We start from the raw sequence: 22,292 nt of genomic DNA on the forward strand, positions 1-22,292 counted from the left end.
ATTCACTGCTTGTTGTTCCTGAGATGTAGCATTTGAAAAACAGCTTCAGCTGTTTATGGATTATGGTCCTTGGGCACCAGATAGTGGATGTTGGAATGTATTGCAGAAAAGCTGATTAAAGTACTAGAGCCTCTAAAAGTAAAAGTAGAAAGTCATTTGTAATACCTGTGCCTGACTCTGTCGGGTGCACTTATATGGTTCCTTTAGAGAGCTTTGGTTTATTATCATCTTATCCATGCAGGAATAACCTTTTTGTAAAAAAAAAAAAAAAAAAATGCGCCTTTTGGAGAAAACATTCATAAGTAATACTAGATGAGAAGTTTATGTGGGTAGACTGATTTGAACCTTGAAAATCCTAAATACTTTGCACTCTTATTATCTAGCTTATTAGAGTCTTGTTTCACTACGACTCAGCTTTCAATAGTAGCTACTTCAATTCCCAATTTTCATGTGTAGTGACCGTCAATCAGGGAATTTACACTGGCCCCAAAACATAAACTATGTCAGAATTCATTGTCCCTCCCACCCCCTACCTCTTGGGCCACTTTTCTCCCCGACAACAGTTCACAGAAGTAGAGTCTGGAGATATTTTATATTATTACAAAACTTGCAGGTCTTTAAATACACTTCGTACTCCTCTTGTTGAGATATTTCCATATTTCCTCATTATTTTTGAAGTAAAGTTCAAACCTCTTAGAGAGCCGTTCGTGATCTGTTCCTTCCCTACCCATTCCCCTGCAGTGTGAGTGTGGTTTCAGACTTACAGAGCTACTGTTTCCCTTCCTATTGGTTTTTGTTTCTGTTTTACACCGGTTGCCTGCTTCTCCTTCACCCTTTTTTCATTTTACCCGAGAATCGCTTGCTCTTCCTTCAAAACTCTGCGTACATTTCCCTTCTTCCAGGAAACCTTCCTTGAGCCACAATTACCCTGCCTCTTACTAATCTCAGTCAGACCAGCCTTTAAGCTGTTGATGACTTTCACAAGATTCTTTTCATACTCTACTGGGACCTTATGTTTGTCTGGCGCACTTAAGAGACCAATACTCCTTGAGTTCAGAGATGATACTGGGGTCTTTTGTGGGTCTGAATCTGGCATTTTCAAATAAATGTTTGTTGACTGACTGAATGACTTCTAGAGATAATCTCATAATTTGACTTACTTTGCCCCTGATCCTTAAGGCATCTGAGAGTATGTCATATTCCTCACAAGGAGCTTTTAAATTGACTCACTCACTTCCATATTGCCACCTAAAATGTGTAGTAAAGTCTTTGGCTTTGGGAAGACAAGAACCTATTGGCTAGGAGGTACAGTAATATAAATCTTAACACTGTCAGTTAGCCAAAGAATGTGGAATACAATATATGGGAAATTGGAAAGACCAACTCTATGATGAATGATGCATCCTAGCTTATCCATGTAGATTGTTGAATCTGTGACTTTAGTGGTATATAAAATTTCCTTAGGAGGGAATAGATATTTAATAACTTCTTCCTTATTTGAAAATAACTGTTTACAGTTTCTAGATTTTAATGTAATCTTAATATGAGAAGCAAGACAAAGTTTGAACCAAAAGAATATTTGCCAGTGATGGGCTATAGAATTTAAGCGTGTACTTGGTTGTCCTTAGGTGTCTTTTGAGTATTTGCATCAATATTCTGCATTCTGTTACAAAACAGAAACAAAATGCAAAGAAATCCATATTTATAAATGATAAGATGTTTAAAATAATTTAAGCTTATTTCTTAATAGAATTGTAACATTTTCATTTAATCTAAAATTTTATTTCTTCTATGTATGGTTAATATTTGCTTTCATGTAATTATTTGCTTAGACATTTTGTATAATTATTTCTCTAATGATATAGCAAACTGACTCAGCACATTATAGCTGAATCATAGTCCTGGCTCTTCTTTTTATTTATTGAATAAACAAACACTGTATTGTTAAAATTCTTTGTCCTTCAACTGAGTTTGCAAAAGAAGCTTGTTTGTTAGATCTTGCGTACTCTAAGGAATGTGTATCAAAGATTTGAAATTATATACCTGTTTTTCAGTCTGCGATATTTTTAAAAAATAGAAGGGAGTAAAATTGTCCACGTCTCAATAGTTGGCTATCTGCTTGCTCTCAGAGACCCCAGCCTCCTTTTTAAAAATAATTTTAAGGGTTTCTTGTTTACTAAAATTTGGTATTGAATTTGTGTGAAGTCTGAAGATTGCAGCATGCTAGAATATTTTTGTCATCTAAGACTGTATTCACTGTTTGGGTTTTTGGAGCACTGCCTCCAAGAGGTTCGTAGCATTTGGTACGGAGTTCACGTATTTCTAGTCTACAGACCTACCCTATTGAGGCAAAAGCTTCATGATGCTGATGTGTTTTTTTCTACTGCTATAATGCTCAGCAACGGTAATTAATTAAAAAAAAAAAAACTTTCCATGTCATTACAAATAAAACTGAGGGTTTTTTTTTGAAGGCTAGTAATTTGTACCTTTAAAGAGCCACATTATTTTGCTTTTGTCTCAGAATGTATTATGCTTCACAAGTATACTGTGACAGCCTGAATAGGAAAGGGGGGAGGGGACATTGTCTTCAGCTGGCATGCTGTTATCAGAGGGAATGTGTTTCTGGACACGAGATTTAGCATTCATTGGTTGTCTGAAGAAAGCTATTTCATCTGAGGATTGGACAAGAAGCTGCGTCAATTTGCTGCCCGTCTCCAAGGCACTGGTGATGCTGCCTTCACAAGCTGGCTAACGTCACGGCTCCATCACCCAGCGGGGTGTGGACTCTCTTTTTCTGTTCTTCTCTATTTAATTCTCTATTTGCTGCCTACTGCATTTCTTAATCTGTCTTCTGCCAAATGCTAACAGCATGATATTTTGCAATCATCTAGGTGAATACAAGAAAGACGAACTCCTAGAAGCTGCTAGGTAAGTGATTCCATTCATTTTAAGTGAGTATAATGCATGTAAGGGAGAAAAGGGGGAGGGCAGGTGGAGGACTATAAAAATTATAACATGTTATTGTCTCGCTTGGATTTTACGTGATAATGCGGCTGAGACCCTATACTCAATCTCTATATACTTTGTTTTACATGATGTTTATTAAATGATAGAGTTGTGGAACATGGCAAAGATTACAAGGTTAATTTTATTTGGAACATTTCTCAGGGTACCTGCAGACCTTAGTTGCCCAGCTTTTCGGATGATCTTCGTGGAGTATTTAAAAACCTATCTCTTCATTTTTCTCAGAAAATTTTTCTAGCAAAGCTTGTCTGGGGAGTATAAAGTAAATGTTAAAATTCTCATCCATTTTCTTTTGTTCTTGGTCATTTATAATTTAATTAGTTAGCTTTGTTCATCATTTTGTATGTATTTTTAAGCCCAGTGTTTTAGAGCACTTATCAAAATAAAGTTTGTTTGTAATTAAGAAGGTGACTTGATGCAGATAAATAAAACCATTAAAAATGTAGAAAGATGTACTATCCAAGATGTACCGCTGTATGATGATTCACAGGAATTAATTAGGAATGTGTTGATTTAATTCAGTCTCCCAAAAGAGAGTCATTGAGAACCATATACAGGAAATCAAAGCAAGCCTATATTATTTTCCACTCTTCTGAAAAATATCCATAAATATTCATAAGAAGCTCTATAATATCATAGGAATTGACTTACTACCTTTTTACAGGAGTGGTAATGAAGAAAAACTAATGGCTTTACTGACTCCTCTAAATGTGAATTGCCATGCAAGTGATGGGCGAAAGGTAAGTTCTTTAATATCCCCCTTCAACAATTTCTTCTGGCTTTATACTGAAAATTTTTGAAGTCGGCATATATGTGTATACACACATATATGTACATATGTACATACAACTATTTTTACTGGCATCTTTTCACCATAAAATGAAATGCTGCTGTATCTGTTATTGGCAGTTGTGACATATTCATAGAACTGGTGAAGCATGGGTTTTAAAGCCTTTCCTCTTAAATGTCAGACACTGAAAGTTGTTTGTTAAATAGAACTGCAGCTTTGTCGGTGATTAAAATTATAGCAACATATATTATTTTTTATGTATGATCTTGGAAATTGGAAATATTTGTTTATGTCCTATTTTTACCTGTCTTTGTTTGGATATTTGCATTTTTGATCTCCTATTTGGCAGCGGAAGATTTGCTTGCTAGATACCAACACTTTTTCCATTTAAAGCTGAGAAAATGCTAACAGTTTTTAGATATGTAACAGCACTGCTTTTTTGCTTGTTTTTTTTTTTATTATTGGCTAAGTTTTTATCATGGTCTGTTGAAAGAAAATAGACTAAAGACGAGAGAAATATTCTGCATTAATTTACAATTGCTACAAATGTAAGGTATGTATAAATGTACAGCTGAGTCTTCGTTACATGCTCTGCATTCTTGCCGAGTATGGGCCGAAATGTATCCCTTCACAGCCTTTGGTAATTGACTGCAAAGTTTTGCAGGGATTTGCCTAATAGATATTGAAAAATAAAACACTCTGTATTGTAAAGCCTTGGTTAAAATGACAGCTCATATTTTAATGATTAAGGATAACTTTTGTATTTTAAAAATGTAAAATATTTTTGAAGTTACACTGTGAATATTGAGGAACATCATTTGTGTCTAATATTTAAAGAATTCGTTTCTTTGAAATTATTTTATAGTGAAAATGTGCTATGGGAAATATCAGGATGGACGGTACACCCCTTAGATATATATAGTGTCTTTATAGTGCCTCTACACATTTTTCCATTCCAATGAAACCCATATAATAGTGGCAAGGAACCGAATCCTCTCCACAGAATATATGTTATTTGTTATTATAGGTGGTTTGTATATTATTTCATGTGGCCTATTGAGCATTCAGTTTCTCTGGATAATCTGGGGACAGACTTCTACTTTAATGGAAGGTTAAATTATTATACATATATCAAGCTATAAACTAGCAGAGATTTACTCAGTATTTGTAATGACTTTTGGGAGACGGTTTTAAATGATAACTGCTCATTTTTTCCCTTCAATTTTGAAGTTGCTTTGGGGATTTTAACATTCTTGAGTTACTTGGAGCTCCAGATTTTGTTTGGATCCTCTCAGTAAATAAAGTGACTTTTATCAGTGTGCAGAAGAGGGCCTTCTGAACTACGGTGAGTGTAGCTCTGTCTTTAGGTAGAGCTCGTCTAGAGCCCAGCCTGCTTCAGTTTCCATAGTCGTTTTAATATTACAGACTTTATGTGAGATGGCTCTAGCAGGAGCCGATTTCTATTCCAGCCTCATTCTCCCATCGTCAGCCTTATACCTTACCAGCCCCATTTGTAGCTCAATAAGTCATAATAATTAAGGAGCACGAACACTGATAATTAACAAATTACCTCTTCTCCCTGCCTCACTCCCTGCCTAACTATATAAACTCCTTTATTTTTCCCTTCTCCCCAAAGGAGAATACACTTCCCTCATTCCTTTAGCTGGAACCAGTGTATTTCTTACCCAAATTCCTGGGGCTCCCTTTCTGTATTATTCTATGGATGGCATTTACCACAGAGTTTTTTCCTCTATTCATCCATTAGCTCTTTGTATTTTGCCCTGGACCAAGCCTGGTACCTTGCAGGTAGCCAGAATCTTAGGATATGACTCTGCTCCCTAATAAACATAATTTTATCCTCTGACTGAAAAATCACCTGTGCTCTTTTCCATTTAGAAAATGAACTCAGAAGTGTGTGACTAGAAGATTTTATATTTTCCATTATTATATGTTATTACTAGTATTATTTTACTAATTTATTTTTGATTTATTATATCATGAAGGAAAGCTATATTTTAATGTATAGAACATTGTTAAGAACGTGTTTCATACATTGTGATTTTGCTGTAGGATTCATACCATATAAATAATGTAATAATTCTCCAAAATGGGCTCCTATACTTTTTTAGATTATTAGTTTGCTCAAATTAGATAGAAAAAGAAAATTAGATGTAAGCATTTATTAGGTTTTCGTGCTATGCATATAACATAAAAAATCAGTCACAATTGTTCATCAGTATGCAAAATGTAAATAAAATTTCATAATTAAAATTTAATTATATTCATATTTACATATTACCCTTATTTATGGCACAGAATAGTTCTTATTAAATGTGCCAGCTACGGTAAAGCCATAAAGTGGCAAATATTCTGGGTGCTGATGGAGATTGGGATAAGGTCCTTTAGTTATGACAGTATCTTTTGTTTTCTTGTTATTGGTGTCAAGAAAATGTGTAAGGAAATCTAGCTGTGAAATTACAAGTCTGTCTTAGGTATTTAGTATTCTTTCAGGCCATTTGCCTGTGTTTATCTACAATTAGGAAATTAGATTGTATATTAACAATAAAAGGATAAAGGTACTTTACATGTATAGTAAGTTAGGTATATAAAGTTTTATTTCTTGAATTTGCATGTTAGAGCACAATACTGAATCAAACTTATTTTTAGCGGGTTTCTAAATGACTGTATTAATGCTTAACTGAATCCTTGCCTGTCTCTGTTTTTACTATGATTCCTGGTTTGTAAATTTAAAAAGCCCATGGAAATGTCAATTTCATAATGTTTTTAGAAAAGAAATGTTCCTTATACGTTAACTGGTAGGTGGAGAATTTGCCTTGGATATATGCGGGGGTTTTAGACTACAGCATTCCTCTTTAATGCAGTACATGGGGTTATACAATGACAATGTAACTTTTCAAAAGCCTCTTAATTCTATACTGTCACTTGGTGATTATCTAATTAGGTAATATACGAGTCGTTTGTGTTTTTATTTCCCATAGACATTTGTTTTTCTAACCTGTAGAATTCTGAAAATAGTGAAGTACCAATAAGGTTTTAAGTAATTTATGTTGTTATTTATGCTTTTATTTTTCATGTAAATCAAAGTGGAGCTTAGCTACTCTAGAAATTTCCAGTTGTTTTTTTCCCCAAAAATCAAAGACAAAATTTTTTTTGTAATTTTTTGTTCTAAAATGCCACTTTTATACACTTACATACACGTTCAAATGATGGCCACTTTAGAAACATAGGGGCATAGATATAACTTACTCTTCAATCTCCTACCCATTATGGCTAGACAGAACATTCTACAATTCCTTATTTTGAACTACAGTGAAATGCAACTAGATACTGTTCCCTTTCTAGAATTCTTTTTTCCTATGTTTTCAAGCTTAGATTTGCTGTTCTTTAATCTCCCTTTACAGTATTTTCTGTGGAGGTGTTTTATTAGCAATTAGCCAAATAATTGTTTACGTGTAACTTTAAGGTGGCCGTGGTACTCTTGTTTTTCAGTATTAATTCTCATAAGGATACTTTTAGACAATGAATAAAAAATATTTGAATACATCTCAAATTATTCCCATACTCAGCCCTCTTCAGAGTTCTCTTTGGTCCTTCTTGTATCATTTCCCTTTCTTGTCTGCCTGTCCCCTTCCAAAATAAATGTCCTACATTCATCTCCTCCTTATAACAAGGGAATAGAGTTGAGCATTACTGTATGTATTCCTAAATAGGAATATATATCTTTGCATGCATGTATAGTGCCTAATGCTGCTATGATTGTATGTCACCAAATAATGAAAGTAACTAATATTTGACTGGTAATTTATTTTTATAAAGTATTCAATATAATTTCTGGTATTTCAGGTTTCTTTGTGCTCCTTTCACCCGTTAGGCCAGCACTTAGTACTTACAGCCTATAGGTCACTGTGCCAAGTGTCATGGGAGAGAAATATGTGTTTAACGGTATTGGTTCACAAGGAACTCGACAACTTATAGAATGATTAAGACATCATCCAGTATGAAACATTAAAAAAAAAAAAAAGGTCATGCTCCCTTGTGGCGCGCCAAGGTGACTCAGTCTCTTAAGCATCTGACTTCATCTCAGGTCATGATCTCACAGTTTGTGAGTTCAAGCCCCACATCGGGCTCTGCACTGGCAGTGTGGAGCCTGCTTTGGATTTTCCTTCTCTCCTCTCTCTCTGCCCCTCCCCTGCTCATGCCTTTTCTCCCTCTCTCTCAAGATAAATAAACTTAAAAAAAAAAAAAATCAGACATTATCCAGTACGTTGAAGTTAATCCTCTTAAAAAAATGTATGATTCCTTTTGCTGTGGTACAATTATAAAGTGTAGCTTTAAGGTGGGTGGGTTTTGTTGGGGGGGGGACTTTTATTTTAAAGCATTGGTTTTTAGACATGGATCCTCTTCTAAGAAACCACAGATATAGATGAACAGGCAGTTGGAGGAGCATGATTTAAACTCAGAAAGATTAACTGAAGGATATCTTTAAATGTCACATTTCTACTGTGTAAATGTTTGCCTCCATAAAACAGTTAATAAGGAGAAAGATTCTGGAAACAGAGAAAAGTAAAGTGTTTAAAAACTATTTTTTAATAGTGATCAGTCAGAAATAAAGTAGAATTTAATGCCATCCCTTGAAGATACCATAAAAAAATTATTTAGTTGAAAGAGCAAAACTACCCTCTCTCTCTCTGGCCCTTCCCCTCTCGAGCTCTGTCTCTCTCTCTCTCTGGCCCTTCCCCTCTCGAGCTCTGTCTCTCTCTCTCTCTGAAAAATAAATAAACATTAAAAAAAAAAGGGGGGGGGGGCGCCTGGGTGGCTCAGTCGGTTAAGCGTCTGACTTTGGCTCAGGTCATGATCTCGCGGTCCGTGAGTTCGAGCCCCACGTCAGGCTGTGTGCTGACAGCTCGGAGCCTGGAGCCTGCTTCAGATTCTGTGTCTCCCTCTCTTTCTGGCCCTTCCCCTCTCGAGCTCTGTCTCTCTGTCTCTCTCTCTCTCTCTCTCTCTCTCTCAAAAGTAAATAAACATCAAAAAAAATTTTAAAAAAAAGAAAGAGCAAATAGGCTGTAAGGTTGGACAGATTGGGTTCTCTTCTCTGCTGTTGCACTTTCTAAGTGTGACTATGGCTCTGTAGTTTTCAATGTACTCATGTGTAAATGGAGATAATCCTACTCATTCCACAAGGTAGTTGAGAGGATGAAGTTATGCCATCGTAGTAACTTAGTAGAACGTCAGTAAATTAGATCCCTACTCCTTTGAAACATTATTTGAAGACTTTGGACATATTTAGAATGGACATATATATAGTTTTGAGTATCCCAACATTCTCCACTCCACCACAGAAATTGTCTTTATTATCCAAGCTCAGTCCCAGATATCATTTGGATATTGTACGTTACCAGGTAATCTACAAAGCATATGATTGAATTAATTCTTTAGGAGCTCCGTCTTCACCACCCTCCGAAAACCTCACACTTAATAAATAAATTTGTTTATATTAACAGTTTGTAAATTCAGAAATGTGTTTTTGAGCTCTATATAATCATTTTAAGACTATATTTGTGAAAAATTAATATCTGGCTGAATATAATGCCACAGTATTCATTTGAATTGCATAGAGCACATCCAGTGAAGCACAGAGAACTTTCTTTTGTATTTATATGGGAGTGCTTAGGGTTGTATACCTTTGTCGTATTGTAGTATAGAATTTCTCCGTATTCTTGTTTAACAGCTCCCTCCCTCACTGTAAGTCTCCACCAAATATCAGGTTTGACCAGGATTTAAACAGCCTTTATATGGTAGATTATTACTCTGAAGACCCCTCAGTGAAACCGTGCCTCTCATTATTTATGCTTTGGCCGAGTTCCTTCTTACGCTGACTTTGAGCTAAACCCGGGACTGCTTCGATGCATAAAATGAAGCAGAAGGATTGCTCTGCCTCTTCCGGGACTAGCCCCTGAGGTAGCCTGGCCGCCTGCCAGTTCCCTGCTTCTGGATTGCTCCTCCCTCTTTGAACCCGGCTGCCATGCCATGAGGCAGCCCAGGTAGCCGTGCGGAGGCCTCCAGCCAGAGACCCACTTGAGCTCAGGGAAGCCTCTAAACAAACAGCTCATTGTCCAGGCGTCCCAGGCCTTGTAACCTCAGTTGAGCTCCCTGTTTAGTAGCCTCCAGGTGACATCAGCCACCTCAGCACCCCAGCCTGTGCCACACAGAGTAGAAAAGCCACCTGCGTAAGCCACCAGCTGTGGGGGTTTTGTTACCTAGTAAAAGATAACCGATATACCCCTACTGTACGAAAATAATAACTCAATGCTTGTTATCTGCTGGGCAAGAAGGTTGCATCTTTTCTCATGTAGATTACTGAAAACGGCTGTTTCATAGCTGTGTGGAAGAGTCCGTGAAGATTTAAAGATAAATCTCCAAATATATTTATTTCTTTAGCTATAAAGATGATTTTGAATTATATCTTGCAGTTTATGATTCTTTTCCCCCTCAGAGTGCAAGAAAGAAATTTCATGTACATCTTTTGTGGTCATAGTCTCAGGGGAAAAAACAGGAGTTGGAAGCTAGAAGACCCAAGTTTTAAGGTAAAATTATTACTAGCTTTTAAGTTAAAATTCCTATGAGGCAAATTTTGTCATGCCTCCGAGTTCTCCATTTTTTAGCCTATAAAATGAAGGATTTGGGACACATGAGTTCTAAAATACCTTTCAACTCTAGAGGTGTCTGGGTAGGTCAGTTGGTTAAGCATCTGACTTCAAATCAGGTCATGGTCTCATGGTTCGTGGGTTCAAGCCCCGCACCAGGCTCTGTGCTGACAGCTCAGAGCCTGGAGCCTGCTTCCGATTCTGTGTCTCCCTCTCTCTCTGACCCTCCCCCATTCATGCTCTGTCTCTCTCTGTCTCAAAAATGAATAAACATTAAAAAAAAGGACACCTTTCAACTCTAACATTTTAAGATTGCAATGTATTTTGTTATTTATTTCTCATTAGAGTTAGTAGTAATTACCAGCAATATAGAATTGGATTATGTAAAGGTGTATGGAGTCACATGAGATAGGACGCTCCTGGAATCTGGAATAAAGTTTACATAGAGTCTTTTTCCCCTTTAAGAAAGTGTTAGCATTACCTGGGGGCCGATGCCTGGCTCTCGGTGGCCTTTAGTGGCCTTCATCATCCTCCTCTGTTCTTGGCAAAGCCTGGTAGATGAAAGGTCATACCACTTTTTAATATCCAACTTTTATGCGCCAGAGTTCAGATGTTACATGGGATTATAGGAAGGTCAAATGCATCAGGGAACTCTTCAAGCACTTTACGTTTAATTATATATCTAATCTAATCACTTCTTTAAAGTACATCTTGCTGAGCAATGCATGTCTTGCTGTAATGCAGAAATCCCTTAGAGCAAGTTTTCTTGCCTACTTATGATGGAGTATATTGTATAAAATCTTTATGCCTGTGTATATTCATTTTGTAACAATAAGGGCTTGAAAATGTCTTTTTTATTTTTCATTAGGGAATCGCTTCTACTAAAACAGTCTCTATTTTGTCAAGCATGACATTTCTACTGGTGAGGGTAATTAGTACCCATGCCAACTGTGCTCTGTTTCTCTCTGTGAGGAGAGAATTTTTAGTCGAAAGGGACCTGTGTTAAAAAGCAGGTGCTAACACAGGAGTTTGAGCTCTGCTTAATCACTCTCCTCCTCACTTTGGTTTCTCCTATACTTGCATCCAAAAAGCATGTTTGCTGCAGTTTTCAACATTAGACTGGTTACTGGTCGAGGGATAGAAAAGGAGTGAGCACTAAATCGTTTTGCTGTGAGTATGATTCATTACTAAAATTTGAATTATAGGAGCCACTTCACAGAAGTGACACTTAAGTGTATTCTTTTCAAATGGCAAGAGTCTAAGTTTAAAGTGCTCTTTTTGCCTCTACAAGTAAACCAAACTTTATAGAGTACACTAGATTACAACTGCAGCATTCACTTGAAAAACATCCATCTGGCAGAGTGGCAAGGGAATAGGTTCTGGAAGAAACACAGAAAGTAGCGTCAGTGGTATTGCCGATGTCCTAGTTCTGCAGTTGAGTGGGATGGTGGGTAGTGTTATTAACATATTTTTCTGTATCCATTGGTACACGAGAAAAACATTTAAAAATAGTCCCATAATGATTATGATTTGATATGATCTCTTTGGCTTAAACTATTCGGTTAACCTCAGTTAACAGAGTATTCAGAAAAGGGCTCAAATCCTTTTAGTAAAGGGTGAACCTTAGTGGGTAAAAAGGCTTGCTTAGGAGCAAAGAGAAGTCTGATTTCAGAAACTTCGGGCCTGATGAGAAGCAGCAAAAAGTGAAGAGTTAATTATGGACTTAAGAACTTTGAGACTGTATGTAGCTTTGAATTAGCATTATTAGGAACTGTGGTCTGGCCATAATACAAAACCAATATAAAGTGTTAATTTTTTAATTCATTTTGTACTGCTTACCTGAAATCTTAGCTCAGGTTGCCATACCATAGACTGGTGACTTAAACAACAGAAATTTATTTCTCATAGTTCTGGATGGAGGCTGGGAAGTCCCAAGGTCAGGGTGCCAGCATAGTCAGGTTCTCAGCAGGGCTCCCCTCCTGGCTTGGGGAGGGCTGTCTTCTTGCTGAAAGAGGAATTGAGCTCTTGGGCACCAACCCCATTGTGAGGACCCCACTTTGTGACCTTATCCAAATCTCACTACTCCTAAAGGCCCTATCTTCAAATACTGCCACGTTAGGGTTAGGGCTTCAACATAGGAATTTGCTGGGGTCGGGGTGGACACAAAACACTCAGTCCGTCTGTAACACCTGGTTATTTTTGTGTCACTACTTTTTTTTTTTTTTTAAAGAAATACAATAATTGCTCAGGAATCTTACTTCCCTCCTCCCCCGCCCCATGCATAGTCACCCATTTATTTGCTTGCTCAATTAAATTGGAATTATAAAAGAAAATTTCTAAGAAGTATCAAGAATCCCCATAAGATTCTTTTTTTCAAAAGACTGTTTTCAGTGACTAATAAGAAAACATCTTTCTCTACTAAGAATAGCATCAGTAGTAAAACTTCGGAAACACTATGAATACCATGCATAATTGTTTGAAATGCCTGTTTGGGTAGCCAAATTAGCAAATTTGAAAATAGACAAACTCTAAATATAAAATGTTTCATATATTGGTTTTCCTTTTCTGAAGATAGTAACATGATAAAACCCTACTCTGAATACCATAAAAACGCCCATTAAAGTCATCTCCTAGTTTCAGAGAGGGTTCAATCAATACCTCTTAGAATTGGGGAAGGGGCTATGGGCAGGGAACAGAACTAGAGCTCTCTGCTCCTGACTACTCTCGGCTACCAGATTCACAAATGCAAACTCAGAAGCAGCAAGGACTGTATCACTGAAGGAGCTGTGAGGAATTTCTCCCAGTTTGCACGGTTAAAATGACTAATGATCTAACGTGGAATGATTCCCTCACAAATGATCTTTAGATGCCAATCAGTGTGACTTGTGTCCTGTCTCAAGAATCAGCCAGCTATCTGTTGAACATTAGTTAGAATCTTTGATGTTTAGATTTAAAAACCCAAGACTGTAAATATTCACTATAAAAAGGGATTCATGTGAGGTTTGGGTTGTGTGAAAACTTTTCCGCTTAAGGTATAAAACATCAGGTTCGTATCAGACATGAAACCTGGTTTCCATAAAGTCTGCCAGCTGTTTCTCATTAAACAATGCAAAATTAATGTTGCACCTTCTGAGAGTGCTAAGCATTCTGTTCTTTTTCTTCCTCCCATACAAACCCTATGAGAGGAAGCTAGAAACTCATTTTCATGCATACATTTCAATTCTGCTAAATCTGAGGCTGGAAAAGAGGAAAACAAATTTCTGGCTGTTGAAGAATCCCCTTGGAGTTTCCATGATGAGAACGTTAAGTTAAAATTGAATTAAGTTGGCATTCAGAGCTTTATTCTCACAAAGATTCCTCTGTGGATTTCCTGTTCTTTCTTGTATGCTCATTTCCTTTCCCCTCTCCTCTTCCCAATACACACACTAAAGATAGTCCTTTATATTTTCAATATAAAAATAAATTTTTATTATAAAAGACAGTTGAAATACAGAAACTTTGTTTTAGAAGATATTTCATAAATTCTACAAATTCTCAAATGCCTTCGATTCCTTCCTAAAGATGCCTACATATGTTACTTTGGAAGAATATCCTCTCTGAGCCTGGAGAATATCAATCATATTTTACCTCTGTTCATGTAGCTTATCTAGAATTCATAGAATCTTATTTGGAGAAGAACTTAAATGACAGCTAGTCCAACTTCCCAGTACAGTTCTCATCTTCACTATGGGAACTCTGACAGATTGTCGTCTGGCTCTGCTTGAATACACTCTTAAAAAAGTGAGAGCTCACTGTCACTGGTTTGGATCAGCCAGCATCTGATTTAGTGCTGAATTTCAGGTTTCACACATTAGGGAGGCATATTGACCAGCCCGAGGGTGACTAGGAAGGTAGTCAGGACATTATTCTGGAAAAAGCAGTTGAGGCAACTTCAGGAATTTAGTTCGAGAGACCAAATGATTGTCTGTTAGGGATCTGCAGAAAAATCCTGTCCTAGGAACGAGGCAGGTAAATTGTCTTCTCTAGTTTCAATTTTCTGTTACTCTTTTCTTGTCTTCTGATACTTACTGTTTTAGACAACTTCTGTTGTTAAGAAGTCCTACATTTCCAGGGTGCTCATCCAGTGGTATGGTCACACTCTCATTATTGGTAGGATTTCACATACAGTATCCCCTGGATCACTGCTGAAGTAGCCAGAACTGCCAATGTGATCCCTGCCTACCCAGTTACCCTTCTGCAGTCAGCCACACTAGTCCATTTCTGAACATGCTATGCAGAACCTGAGCAAGCAGGCAAAGGAAAAGAAGGAAAGCGGAATGAGAGTTCTGAAGTCAAGACTGTCTGCTTTTGGGGCGCCTGGGTGGCTCAGTCGGTTGGGTGGCCGACTTCGGCTCAGGTCATGATCTCACGGTCCGTGGGTTCGAGCCCCGCGTCGGGCTCTGTGCTGACAGCTCAGAGCCTGGAGCCTGTTTCGGATTCTGTGTCTCCCTCTCTCTGACCCTCCCCCGTTCATGCTGTCTCTCTCTCTGTCTCAAAAATAAATAAATGTTAAAAAAAAAATAAAAAAAAAAAAGACTGTCTGCTTTTGATCTCCAACTCTGCTGTTAACTTGCTGTATTAATCCTCCTCTTCCTCAGTTTACCCTTTTGTTGTATGGAGATAATAGTTTCTAGCTCTGATCATTGTTGTGTAAAGTAAATACAAATTAGTAAATACACATTTTGAAGAGTGCTTGGTACATAGAAAGTACCCAGTAGATTTTAGCTATTATTTTCAATAAACTACTTTGTATTTTCAAAATGTTTTCATGTCTTCTATTTCATTTTAGCCTGAAAATAACTCAATGAGGAAACCATTACTATTGTCACCCAACTCCTCCCATTACAGAGACTGTGACTTAAAAACACTAATATGTTAAAACACTTCAGTTCTAGGAGTGGTATCATGTCTGTTTTGAAAAGTCATAGTCGTGGGGCTTCTGGGTGGCTCTGTCAGTTAGGTGCCCAATTCTTGATTTTGGCCAGTCATGTTCTCGTGGTTCACAAGTTGGTGCCCCACATCAGGCTCTGTGTTGACAGCACATAGCCTGTTTGGGATTCTGTCTCTCTCTCTCTCTCTCTCTCTCTCTCTCTCTCTCCCTCTGCCCTTCCCCAGCTCACACACTCTCTCTCCTCTCAAAATAAGGAAATAAACTTAAGAAAAAAAAAAAAGAAAGAAGAGTTATAGTTCTGACATAGTCCACTATGATAAGACTATATATGTTGTTAGCTTTGTTTAGCTCGAGGTACTGTGCTTGAGAGAACCATTCACCAGGAGTCAGAGGACCAGAGGAAAAGACTAGAAAAGAAAACATTACTGTAGAAGGATCTAGTAATGTGTAATCTGTAGAAGAGACAAGTTAAAGGAAACAAAGTTTTTGAAAAAAGTATGAATAAAATATCTTTTTAAAAAGTTTTATTTCTACTTTGGCTCATCAATTTTTATTCTCCAGATAGTTTCTCTTTTAAATTCTCTTTATAATAGGCCAAGAATTGAGAAACTTCAAGGATGAGATTGTCTAATCTTCACTATGGTACTATTTTAAATCTCCCTTCAAAAGACAGGCATCAGTGATATGTATTTCCATGGACTCGTGCCCATATGGATTCTCTAGCTTATAGTTTGTTTTGATTTTGATTTATGTATCCCTGTCTCAAAGAACTTCTTAGGTATTCCTACCAAGCAGATTAATCATGTCTCTCTGCCTGAAAGAAATTTAATAGCTCTAATTATGTGGTTGTTATATTTTCCTGGGAATTTATATTAATGGCTGATAACAGTATTTTATTTGTAGAAGGGAAATACTGATCTGTGTTAACCAAATGATACGTTTGAATGAGGTGTTTTTTGTTAAGATACCCAGAGCAGAGATGGAACAACCTGTCTATTTACAGACAACCGGTGAATAATTATGATACAGCTACACAATGGAAATGCTAAGCAAAGACTAAGATTAGACTTATATGTACTAATATTTTAAGAGAAAAAAAGCAAACTTCAGAAGACTGTTTGTGTGACCCAAACAACAGTAAAAGGAACTCAGAGAAACACATGTTCATGTACATAGAAAAAAAATCTCACATGCTACTTGTGCATGTTAAGCAATGGTTACTTACAGGAAAGGGGTTTGTTGAGCTAGAGGAAGAAATTGAGGACATTTTACTTGATATTATTTTAGAGGGAATCATGATTTTTATCATTTAAAAGAATTCTTTTGGGGAGGGAATGGTGAGTAAAGGTAAATGATAAGTGAGACCAGTTAAAACTGAGAAAATACTTATGTAATACCTCATTTTTTTGAGAGAGAGAGAGAGCTCTAGAGCTGAAGTGTAAGTGAGGGAGGGGCAGAGTCAGAGGGGAAGAGAGAATCTTAAGGAGGTTCCATGCCCAGCGCAGAGCCAACGGGGGCATGGGGTGTGGTGCTCTGTCTCACAACTGTGAGATCATGACCGGAGCTAAAATCAAGTGTCAGGCACTTAACTGGCTGAGCCACCCAGGTGCCCCTGTAATATCTCATTTTAATTTTTTTTTTAATTTTTTTTTTAACGTTTATTTATTTTTGAGACAGAGAGAGACAGAGCATGAACAGGGGAGTGGCAGAGAGAGAGGGAGACACAGAATCTGAAACAGGCTCCAGGCTCTGAGCTGTCAGCACAGAGCCCGACGCGGGGCTCGAACTTACAGACTGTGAGATCATGACGTGAGCCGAAGTCCGACGCTTAACCGACCGAGCCACCCAGGTGCCCCTCATTTTTAAAACCATATCTGAAAGTCTGTTTGTATAAAAAAGTGGAAATAAGTATTGGAATTAAAAAACTTTTTTTATTATTTATTTTTTGAGAGACAAAGACAGAATGTGAACAGGGGAGGGGCAGAGAGTGAGAGAGACACAGAATCCAAAGCAGGCTCCAGGCTCTGAGCTGTCAGTACAGAGCCTGACATGGGGCTCGAACTCACAAACCGTGAGATCATGACTTGAACCAGAGTCGGACGCTTAACCGACTGAGCCACCCAGGCGCCCCAAGTATTGGAATTTTTAAGTGTAATGATTTTCTGTTTGTTTATATATACTTTATTTAAAAAAAAGATGGCAAGGGGTGCCTGGAGGGCTCAGTTGATTGAGCCTCTGACTCTTGATTTCGGCTCAGGTCATGATGCCAGGGTCTTTGGATCAAGCCCCACATCAGACTCTGTACTGAGCATGGAGCCTGCTTAAGATTCTCTTTCTCTGCCTCTCTCTCTCTCTCTCTCTCTCTCTCTCTCTCTCTCTCTCAAAAACAAACAAAAAAACCCATGATACCTCTAATTCACAGATTCATAGAGGTAGTAACTGTAAAACTGATGGTACACAGAGCAATCTTATCACAAAAAGTAGAATATCCAGACATGAAATATTGCCTGATATGATACCGTATGACATATCGTCTATGAAACATTCTTGCAAAAGAAGTTTCATGTGAAAGAGGAAAATATAGATAGGCGCAAGTTGATCACACAGGAAAGACAACAACTAACAAGGTCTCTTCAACAAGTCCATAAGGTGAAAAGAGAAAAAAAGGAGAGAAGACTTAATGGCACAAGAACAAAAGTACTGATCCTGACATCCAGTGAACCAGTGTTAGGAAGTTTTTTCAGCCAATGATGAAATGTGAATATTGGCATGGGTAATAGATGGATATACCCCTATTCTGTTAGATGTACTAAGTTGGGGGTTTTGAAAGAAAATGCCCATAATTTTTAGAGATACCTGTGGAAGTGTGTGTGGGCGAACTGTTACAATGTCTTGAATTTGCTGCAGAATACTTTAGTGGGAAAAGGAAAAGATAGATGGCAGAGGCCAGGGTAGCAAAGTCTTAATAATTAATGGTTGTTGAATCTGGGTGATGATTACATGAGTGTTCAAGTGCTGAAAAGATCATAATATTTTTATCTTATGAAGCCATTTTTGTAACTGTTTCTAGAGCAAGAGGCTGAAGGAAGAACTTGAATAGTATATGGAGCTTGTATGGACTGAGAAAAGGTTACGCTTGAGTCTTTTGAAGAAATTGTTAAATGGAAAGAGAAGTATCCTTTGTTATCTCTTGAGCCAGCTTTTAATAGGATTCTTCTCCTAGTTTGGCAGAGGAATAAGTCTGGCTTTATTCAGAATGCCTGTGTGCCCTTGCACGTAGGCACACACATACAGACACACACACACACACACGATTTTCTGACTTGGGACAACTCCAGGAACCTAGAAACTCATTCAGCATTAAGCTGGAGTGGGGTGACCAAGCATCGCAGTTTGCCTCAGATGAATGGGCTTCCTGGGATCAAAAAAATCTTGGGCAAAGCAGGATGAGCTAGTCACCCTAGTCTAGGAAAGTCTAGAGGATTTGATAGAGGTCAAACTGGGCCTTCATCTTAATGAAAACTGAAATACATTATGTATCATGAGGTTAGACAGCTGTCTGATAACTTACATCATGGCTTCACAGTTGTGGTTTTGTTCTTTCCTAGGGAACGCATCAAACATCACGCAGGCATGTGTTGAAATGTAGGTGTAAATCTCTCACATAAATTTAAAGTCTCATTCACCAAGCTGGATCATTCATGTCCTCTGTTCCCTTTTAGTAATGTAAATCAAAAGTTGACGATAACTCTGATTTTGTTAACACTCTACTAAATATAAGGGACTATGTTAAGCCTTCAAACGTAAAATTAAGATATATTCTCTGTTCTTACGAGCTCACGGTGGATTAGAGGAGACAAATAATTACTGTATGTTATTTTGTGACAAGTGTTACGGTAAAAGATTGTGGCAAATGGTTTTAGGACCAGTCTTCGGCAATCTTTTTTTGTATTTTATTTGCAAAAGTATTCTACAAAGACAAAACAAGAGGAAAAAAGAGAATTATTTGGAGTATTGGTATTTTAGAATCTCGTTTTAAAATCTCGTTCAAAGGATGTCCCAAAGTTTGTGCTTTATAAAAATAGAATAACAGTCTTAAGAAATTAAGAATTAATGTTTGTATTTTATGCTTTTGAGATGAACGGTGTTACAAAGATTGGGATGTTCTGTGTGATAATGATGAACTTCAAAAGCTTTCTCAGCACTGTCGGATCAAGGAACCCTTTCCCCTGTACCCAGAAGTCATTTGTGAGAGAGCAGTATGGGTTTTGTGTTAAAATATAAATGCTAAAATTCCTTTGGCATTGAACATTTGTAATAATGCATTTAAATCTTGAGACATGGTTATCATGATTTCTTTGCTCAATGGAAAAAAAACAAGATTTAGAAATTAAATTTTTATATTCTAGGCACGTAATAATACATCGGTCCCTGAAAGCTCATAGCTGCCTAATGGATCCCTAAGATTCTTTTATTTTAATATTTAACCCTCAAGAATATTTTGTCTTTTCATTGTTGTTTTGATTTGTTAAGAAGTTGCGTGAAATTCAATTTAAATGGGAGAATATTTTGTTACTAGTTAATTTCTCCAGAAGGTATTTCACTTATTAGTATAATCTAATTCCCATTCATTTCAGCTAATTAGTAATTAGGGTATTTGAGCCATGTGGAGTGAACCAGGGAGAGCAGAGTAAAAGCTGATGTTGGAAAGTTGAAGAGTAGTGATAGGAGAGATTCCCTATGGTCTTCCAGATCATTGTATAGACTTAGCTTTTACGTCTGGTGAGATGAAGAGCCACTGAAGATTCTGAACAGGGGACTGGTTATCTAACTGGTATGTTACAACAGGATCACTCTGCTGCTGTGTTGCATGAACTCTAAGGAGATTCTTCTGGAAGCCAGAATGCCAAATAGAAGGCTGTTGCCACTCAGCCAGCTGAGAGAGGATGGTGACTTAGACCAGGCCAGTGACCGAGCAGTGACTAGATTCTGGAGATGTTTTGGAGATAGTTCCAACAGAAATACTCTGATGCGGTGAGCATCGTGTGTGAGAGAAGGCTGGTACTCAGGAAGAACTCAGGGTTTTGGACCTGAGTAAGAAAAAGGATAGAGTTGGTATTAACAGCAGTAGGAAATTCTTCAGAGTAGGTTTTGGAGGGAGTACTAGGAGCTCAGTTGTGGGCCTCGGCATGAGATGTCTTCAGCATGTCCTTGTGGTGACATCAAGTAGGAAGTTAGATTATGAGAGTCAGGAGTTCAGCAGAGAGACTGAGCTGGAGATATGACTGAGGAGTTGTCAGTGTACGAATGTTATTTGAAGCCACAAGACTGCATGAGGTCACCGAAGAATGATATTGGTAATGAAGAAAAGAGATCTAAGAACGTAGTCCTAGAGTACTCCAGTGTCAAGAAAATGAGGAGCAACCAGAAAAAAAGACTAAGGAGTAAGCAGTGAGGAAGGTGTCTAGGTATCCTAGAAACCAAGGGGAAAAATATTTCAAGAAGGAGGAGAGGTGATCGGCTACGTCAAATAGTGCTGACAGGTAAAGTAAGGTGAGGACTGACAAATGACCACTAAGAGATAACTTCTAAGCGTATAAGATACTTGATAAGGTGATAATAAGTTGTAACTACTGTTTATTGGGCTTTTTCTGTGGGACACTGTATTAGGTGCTTTATACAGTTTTCTGTAACCCATTAAATAGCTTTATATGGTAAGAATTACAGTTCTCATTTTATAGATATTGGAAGCCAAGGCTCCAAGACACTAAGACATTTGTCCAAAACTATATACCTTGTAAAGTTGCAAAGCAAGAATGCAAACCCCAAATTTAAAAGGCTTTACTTTTTTCCTTATATTGTACTGCTGGACTTACAGTAAGGTTGCCACCACAGTTTTTTAACAGGGTTTTCACCTGACGTTACTTTATGCATTTATGTGTAGGGTAAGTTAAAGCTATCTTACATGCTTTATTTTGTGCCACAAATTTATATCATAAAAGGCAAGGGTAGATATATATGTTTGGGTTTTTTCCTGTGGCCTGATTCCAAGAAGGAAACTTTGAATTAGGAGATTTCTTTCAGTAAAGATTCTTTTTTCCATACACATTTTACAATATGAAATATCAGTAATAACGTTCTCTATGGCAGAGAAAAGTTTTTATATTTGCAGTTGTCCCATATTTTATCACTTCTCAGGCTGACTTTTAAAATATTCCAACAGAAAAATCAGTTTTAAGAATCCATCTAAGGTGTGCAAACTAACGGCGATTGCTGGCCTCTGTATGATGATGTCTTAGATATTTGCTTCTTGTGTTTACTAGTTTACAACCACCGCAAAATCAAGGAACATGTGTGAATATTTTACAAACGGGTTTTCTTTATTTTTTCAAAGCCTAAATTGCACTCTGTTAATTATCCTAGCATTTAGAAAATTACTTTTATCATTACGTGGCCATTTCGCAATTGTAAAAGTATAAAGTGGCCACTGTGTGTTAACCATGCACTAAATTTAGTCTTAGGCCATATGATTTTAATTGCTTTGTGTCAGAAAATAGTATTTGGTGTGTATTGTTTACCATCTAGCTAACCGTTACACCTACTGAACTTCTTTCTAGAAGAAAAACCTCTGGGCTCTTAGTAGTGTAAGCTTGTTTAAACCATCCTTGGTTCTTAATTTGTACTTTTTCTTTTTGCTTTGTACCCTTTCCTCAAATTTATTGCATGCATTTACAGATTTGTATGTGCCTTCTAGTGATACGATTCAGTTTACATAATTAGCATCCGCATTATGGTGACTACTTGGAAAGTCTCATCTAGCTTATTCTGTACTTACTCTCCCTGCAAAGTTATCTACTCCCTTGGCTCAGCTACCCCTACTGAG

General features: G+C 37.4%; 1 protein-coding gene across 2 annotated transcripts in view; it reads left to right on the top strand.

The window, feature by feature from the left end:
- The window catches only part of TNKS (tankyrase), a 214,348-nt gene that overhangs the window by 108,805 nt on the left and 83,251 nt on the right, over nt 1-22,292 (top strand). For both annotated transcript variants that reach the window (XM_011281425.4, XM_023252430.2), the window contains exons 4-5: nt 2,892-2,928; nt 3,689-3,764. In XM_011281425.4, the coding sequence (XP_011279727.2) occupies nt 2,892-2,928; nt 3,689-3,764 (113 nt within the window). The remainder of the gene's footprint in view (nt 1-2,891; nt 2,929-3,688; nt 3,765-22,292) is intronic.

Source organism: Felis catus, chromosome B1, assembly GCF_018350175.1.
Source record: "Felis catus isolate Fca126 chromosome B1, F.catus_Fca126_mat1.0, whole genome shotgun sequence".
NCBI lineage: Eukaryota > Metazoa > Chordata > Mammalia > Carnivora > Felidae > Felis > Felis catus.